General features: G+C 27.6%; 1 protein-coding gene across 1 annotated transcript; it reads left to right on the forward strand.

Annotated features, from left to right (window-relative positions):
* Positions 1 to 3,587: 3,587 nt before the first annotated feature.
* LOC111616040 (transient-receptor-potential-like protein) lies at positions 3,588 to 7,026 on the forward strand. Its single transcript, XM_023357477.1, has 2 exons — positions 3,588 to 3,772; positions 6,216 to 7,026. The coding sequence occupies exon 2, from the start codon at positions 6,286 to 6,288 to the stop codon at positions 7,024 to 7,026; it is 741 nt and encodes a 246-aa protein (XP_023213245.1). The 5' UTR covers positions 3,588 to 3,772; positions 6,216 to 6,285.
* The last annotated feature ends 14 nt before the right edge of the window (positions 7,027 to 7,040 follow it).

Consider the following 7,040-nt stretch of genomic DNA (forward strand, 5'->3'; position numbering starts at 1 on the left):
TCTTTAATATCACTTATATTTTGTCAAATACTCTTTTAAAATGAATTTAAAAACTTATATTAACTATTTTGATATTATTTTTTTTCAGAATATTTTAAATATTTTTCCAGTGAATTTCCTTTTTTAACACATGCAATGTATTAAATATAAAATTCAGGTAAAAATAGATTTTTGTTACTTTGTAAAATATCATATTTTATGAGCACGAAGATATAAATTTAAAAAATTAATTAAATTTTAAGTGTTCTATATAATAGATGAATATAATTTAATACGGCAATTTAACTGCTCGTCTATGGTAATTAAAATATATATATGTAAGCTTATAAACACAAACATAAACTATACATACGATCTATGAATATAACAATATTAGTTATAATTATAAACAAATGGATTAATATTACTAATAGCTGTTTATCAAGAATGATCTTTAGTAATTGTTGGCTTGTTATAAAATCAATACTGTAATAATATAGCTCTGTATCAGTTTAGTAATAAATACCAATACTTAGTTTAAGTTTTATAGTTTTTCATTCATTTAATGTTTTTTAAGTATTAAAAATTTTAAAATTATAATTAAAATTAGCTTTTTTAGTGCCTGTGGGTTGTAAAGAATTAAAATTAAATAGATAATAATAATATTTATTTATTTAATAGGCTATTTAAGCTACTATTTAAAACTCTAATAGAATAAATACTTATAATAATAAAAAACTGTACATCGAACTTCCGATTGTCCATGCTAATTAGTATACGGGTGTGCACGGAAAACCGGAAAACACGGATAATCTGCAAAACGGATAATCGGGAGTTGCAAACATTAATGTTAAATAATGCTAACTCATCTTTTGTTCGTATAATAAATGCTGTACTGTACATTCGAGTACATTATATTCAACTAACGTCTTGAATACTTTTAAGAAAATTTAAACTTAAAAATAATTAATAATTACACACTGGATTAATTAATATTTACTAATTACATTTTTTTTAATATCGAAAGACGAGAAACATTCTTAAAAAATTCTTTTAAAATATTACTAATTTCTCAATATATCAATAAAATTTAACATATTCCTATTATAATACGCGATAAATAATTTATAAGTATTTATTGATCAATACAATCCGCAACGATATTTATGTTAATACTGAAATCTTCATATTTCTGCATCTATTTACAAGAACCAGTCGAAATGGAGAAGAAAAATAATTTTCGATTTCATTAATATTTCATCGCGCAAAAAAGAGATCTTGCTTCCATTTTAAAACTGAAAAATCAAGTTTTTTTTTCCGAGATGGATTTTAGTGCGAGAAACATAAATAACACGTAAGAAAGTATCCATCAGTCACTGTATATTGCTTGAAAGAAGTGTTTCAGAAAGACCTGAATGGAATGTTATGGTTTTTCTAGGATCCATCAACCGCAAACAAAATTGCATCTGCCAAGCAAGCTTGTAACTGGAAAACTTGAAGTGAAACGTCAAATCGATTGGACATAGCCCAACACAAAGAGTAATGCAAGAGTTTATAAATATTTATTCATCGAAACAGATCCTTTCAAAATTTCAACTTTAAAGATTACCTTTAGTAGATTGTGTAGAAAAAATATGCAAACTAATGATCTGATTTTTTCCCCTCATGTTCGAGATGGGCAGTATTCCAAACAACTGCTCACTGAGGTAATTAATCATGAAGTTTTGTCTTTTCTGATCAGTGATGATGAATACTTACCCCTTTTGACTTAATTACACTGTAGAATGAATATTATCGAAGATCAAGTTGTTGACTACAATTTACATAACCAATTGAACTGTATTTTGTTTTTTTTTTCTTCCTGAAATTCCAATAAGACTGATCATAAATCAAATTTGTAACTTGGATTCATTTACTGTTTGACATTTGCATGGTGTTGCATTTTTTGATATAAAACAATTGCTCAAAACGTAAACAATGATTGAGCAAATTGTTAATATTAATATTTTTCTTTTTGACAAAAGTTCATTATTATAATGCTTCAAAACCTTTTTGTAATTTCTTTATTTTACTTTGTATAAAAAGTATTTCGGAATAAAAAATTCTTTATTAAAAAGTTTAATTAATAACAACAAGTTTAGGGTGGCCCAAAAGTCAATTAACTGTAGGAATCGTTCGTTAACAAAAGATTTAAAAAACAATTATAATTTAATTTGTTAAAGTGTTATAATTTGTGTATCGAACAAAAGAAGGGTGTCATTTTTTAATAATTTTATATAAACTTTTTAAATAATAAAGTATTTAATTAAGACAACTAATTAGTCTTAATAATAGTTAACTGATTTTTGGGTTACTTTGTATAAGTCTAATATTATGAAATTTGGTATATTGTTTTATTGATTTTACACAGGAACAGCCACAATTTGGTACAAACATAGTAATTAGTTCTGACAGGATATTGGTGAAAAATGGCATTACTGAAGCAACCTGTTGGCAATAATTTATTTATTACTTCCTTCATTAGTTTTGCTACTGTTTTGTTACTTTTCTATAAATATTTTATATTATTAAAAATCTTTTCAAATATAATACATATCGAGTGCGATTTATATAATAAAATTAATTTGAAGGAAGAAAACTTTCGATAATATTTTCTAATTTCGTTTCACTAACTAATTCGGTTTAATTTGTAATTTGACTCCTTGTAATGCTAAGAAATCGAAGATTTGCAATTGAAAAATCAAGAAAATTTCAAATATATTTTCAAATATCCATTACTTTTACAGTTATTTTAATAGATTTTGTAAATTAGCGTTACTTCAGCTAAGACGATCAGAGTTTTAAAATGTATATTCGTCTTATTCTTTATGTTTTATTAGAACAATAGATAAGGGACAAAAACTCGAAACGAAATTAATGTTAATAGTAATTAAAACAAATGTAAAATAAATAATTAAAGTTAAATTCGATGTATATACAGTAATAAGCAATTTTGTAATTGGATTGTTGGAATTAGGCCTATAACGAGTGATAAAAAAATGAAATTCTTTCACTAGTAATCGAAACTACTGTAGTTTATTATGCAAAATAATTTTAAGCATAATATAAATAAATTTTACACCAATCAAATATGGTAATTTAATTTAAAATTTCATATTTTGAAAAATATGAAATTTCATCAACCGTATCGTAACATTTTTCAATTTGAATTTTACTTCACTCGGCACTAAAATCATTTTTAGCAAACGTTTTCTTCTGCATAATACTTAAGAAATCTTTTGACGTGTAACATAGAAAACACATTTACTTTAAAAGCAATTATTTCATAAAGTTTTACTCTTTTCCTTTTCTAAAAAAAAAATATAGCAAGTTTGTCCTGAGTTAATTTTGTTTTCTAGATATATGAATAGAAAGAAGGGAGACGAAAATCGAACAAATATATTTAAAAAATAAAATAAAATAAAAAAATTAATTACGTTGCAAAAATAATCACTTCGGGAATTTTCTAATTTATGTGATTATATTTAATATAAATTTGGAATTTAGAAAACGTCTTCTATTGTTACTGTAGGTGTTAGCAAAGTTCACATGTAAGGTTTTGGCTTTGTCTGTCGAGTTAATCTAATTTTATGGTCTTGACAGTATCGTTGTTGCTTTAACAGCTGACAAAGCACACAAAATTGGATTGTGAACCGAAACTGCCGCACCAACATTCTCTATGTTAATTTCCATGAAGGCAATTCGTGAAAGTATACTATGACTGAAATGTTTAACCTTTAAAAGTCAACTGAAGGTAAGTGCACAATTGCTAAAAGCAATTAAGAATTGACTGCTGTTTTCTTTAAAGCAAATAAAGTTTTGCTTTAAACCAAACAACTTTCTCTATTGTTTATATAAATATATATATATATATATATGCATATATTCCGAAACGTAGAGAAAACAAGAAATTTTATTGTAGAATTTACTTATTTTTTCCAGTTAAACATGCAATTTTAAAGTAATTTTAATGTAAAATAAAAAAAATAGAATTCATTAAATGATTATTTATTTTTCATTATAAATAAAAAGCATTCATTGAAATGCTAATGAGAGTTCCTTCACTTTTACAGTAATTGTGTTAGATATTTAAGAGTAAATATTCGTATTCTAAGTATGCCATTATAAAAGAATAAATTTATTATCTTTTTTTTGGACCTGAAAAAATTGATTCGTAAATTTAAAACTAACTTATTATAGGTTTTCAAATGGAATAAATAATTGAAATTTTCTCGCTGAAAAAAATCAATAAAAATCTGGACTTTCTTCCAATAAATTTTTTTATAAATTGCATAAAAGTTCATTTTCCTTAAATAGTTAACACCGAAATACGCGCTTCTTTCTTCATTATTTTGAAGTGTCGTGTCGGAAAACTGATGTGAAAAGAGATAAATAGAGATATAAATAGAATGAGAATAACTGCAGTCTTCAGTAAAATATTTTTTAAAAAATTATACGTGGAAATAAAAATTAAAGTAAAAGTTTCCGATTTTATAAAACTCGCTCAAATGGGTCGCTTGTAATAACTGTCATTTCTTATGCCAACAAACAGTTCAACATACTTCCCATATAACAATATAATTTTTTTACAGTTTTTATTTCTATCTTATACTTAAATCGATCGAACAAAATTAAAAAGGTCATTCTCTTCTGCCCCAAATATAAATCCATTTAGAAGTTCCTTATGCTCCGTGTCCTAAATATCCAACTTTATAAATGTACTGTACATAGGCCTATCTATTAAATTTTCTATGTTGTTAATTTTCAATTTAGTTCTAATTACATAATGTGAGTAAGAAAGACTTTTTCAGAATTTATATAAATATTATTTTAACTAATAATTTTGGATTAATTCGGAAAAGTTTCAACAGATTTAACGATGGCGAATAGAAAAATTTTTAGAAAAATTAGATTATGAAAGGCATTATTTTATGAGTACATAAGAATTGTTTTCTTTCTTTTTCATTTTATTTCTGTGTCATTATATCCAATATTTTCGAGCTATCGTCGTTTCTGACAACAACCATTTAGTGTTCAATGTTCCATTCTGCAACTTTCATATTTCTTTCTACCATTTACTGTAATCTAATCAGTGCGGCTGTATCTTTTTCATTTTTTATTTTTACCTTTTCTCAATTTTTCAGTTTCGACTCGGTTGTCCTTGAGTGTCCTATTTTTTAATATATTTTTTCCATTCGATTTTTCGGTTCTGTTTATCCGATAAGAAGATTTCTTTACAAATAACCAAAACTAAACATACGAATTTCTAATTACGTACTGNTATTATTAAGAATAATACATTTAAACGTCGCTATCATCAGGTTGAAAAATGTCTTCCCGGATGCTATGAAATCAATAAATCGAACAGTTGCACGAGAACAATCAATAATTTAAGAACTTGTTCTCCTTTTAAGGACTCTACGTTCTAAAATTAAACAGATCAGACATTGATCGTTAAATAGTTCAGAGAGGAAAACGGATTTAACATCAACAGGGCGTGGAATCGTAGACCCTTAATAGCTATCTCTGGTGATAATGTCTTTTCCATTATCAAAAAAACCTCGGGATGACACTTAACAACTATATTCTCTAGCTTTTATGACCATATTTCCGGTGGGACCGCTTTTTTTCCACACACGATAAAGTTATTTTAAAGCCAGTTTCTACCTGTAGGCATAAAGCTTATCTAAGTAAAGTCCTTCAGGTACGATCGCTATGAATCTCATATGCTGTATGTTATTTATTATTTAAAAATTTTAAGTTGAAGAACTATACTGTTGCAGTTAATTACAATTCTTAAAAAAACGTTCATTGATTAATTGCAAATATTTTTAAAGAATTTTCTAGATATAATTTAATGCAAATCAATTTAATCCATTTAATTAACTCAATAACCGAATAAAAGAAATGAATTTGACTAAATATCGTTGGAAACGAACTGCGCCGGAAAACGTTTATTGGACAGGAAAATTGCTTAGTTTGAAGGAAAATTAATTAATTCGTTTTTAAAAAATAAATCAACTAGTTTAATTTCATTAAACAAATGTAAAACTGATGAAAGTTAAATAAAAGAAAAGTAGAATATTAGAAGTTTAATTGAACAGATTTCATCTTTAAGATTGTTTTCTTAATTTCCGACGTGAAATAGCAAAATATTTATATAATGAAGTTTTGTTCGATTTTTTAAATCTTTTCAGATGAACTAAGATCCACTACGACTATCCAATTCACACTCCATATTGACTCGAGCCGGACAAAACCTCTACAATGATGTCCTCCGCGTTAAATGTCGAAACCCAAATCGCAAACATGGTTAAACAAGACCCGAGATTTCTGACAAGTAGTAATCGCTATCGCATACCCATCCCACTAGAGCCCTTAAAGGACGGACCATCCATGGATCCTAAGGAGAGAACATTCTTAGAAGCAGCTGAAAGGGGAGACAAACACACGATGATCAGGTGCCTTCAACCACCGAATCCGGTGAATGTGAATTGCACCAACATTCTGGGTCGTAGTGCTATTCAAATAGCAGTCGACAACGAAAATGTTGAAATTGTTGAACTGTTGTTGCAACAGGAGAACGTGAAGATAGGAGACGCCCTCCTGTATGCTATTCGTGAGGGTGTTTATAAGATTGTAGAGATGCTTATTAATCATCCGAGTATCACGAGTGAAATGTTGGCAAACGATTGGGCGAAAACCAGACAACCAGGGGAAGAGAGTTCCGATTATTGTCCTGACATATCTCCTGTTATATTGGCTGCTCATTGTAACCAATTCGAAATTCTTCAGCTTCTCCTGTCACGTGGGGCCACCATAGATAATCCCCATCCCCTGTCTTGTGGATGTCAGAAATGTCAAGAAGGCATGCATACGGATAGTTTGCGTTATTCTCTAAGACGAATTCATACTTATCGAGCATTGGCTAGCCCCGCCTGGATGTCCCTCACTAGTGAAGATCCAATCCTTACAGCTTTTAGGGTAAGCTATCTGTTGCTTATTTAAAATTATTTTATCCA

This window comes from Centruroides sculpturatus, unplaced genomic scaffold (assembly GCF_000671375.1).
Source record: "Centruroides sculpturatus isolate CEXI.00-Female unplaced genomic scaffold, Cexi_2.0 scaffold2918, whole genome shotgun sequence".
NCBI lineage: Eukaryota > Metazoa > Arthropoda > Arachnida > Scorpiones > Buthidae > Centruroides > Centruroides sculpturatus.

Coding starts and splice junctions, on each gene's coding strand:
- LOC111616040 (XM_023357477.1), top strand. CDS start 6,286: ATGATGTCCTCCGCGTTAAATGTCGAAACCCAAATCGCAAACATGGTT.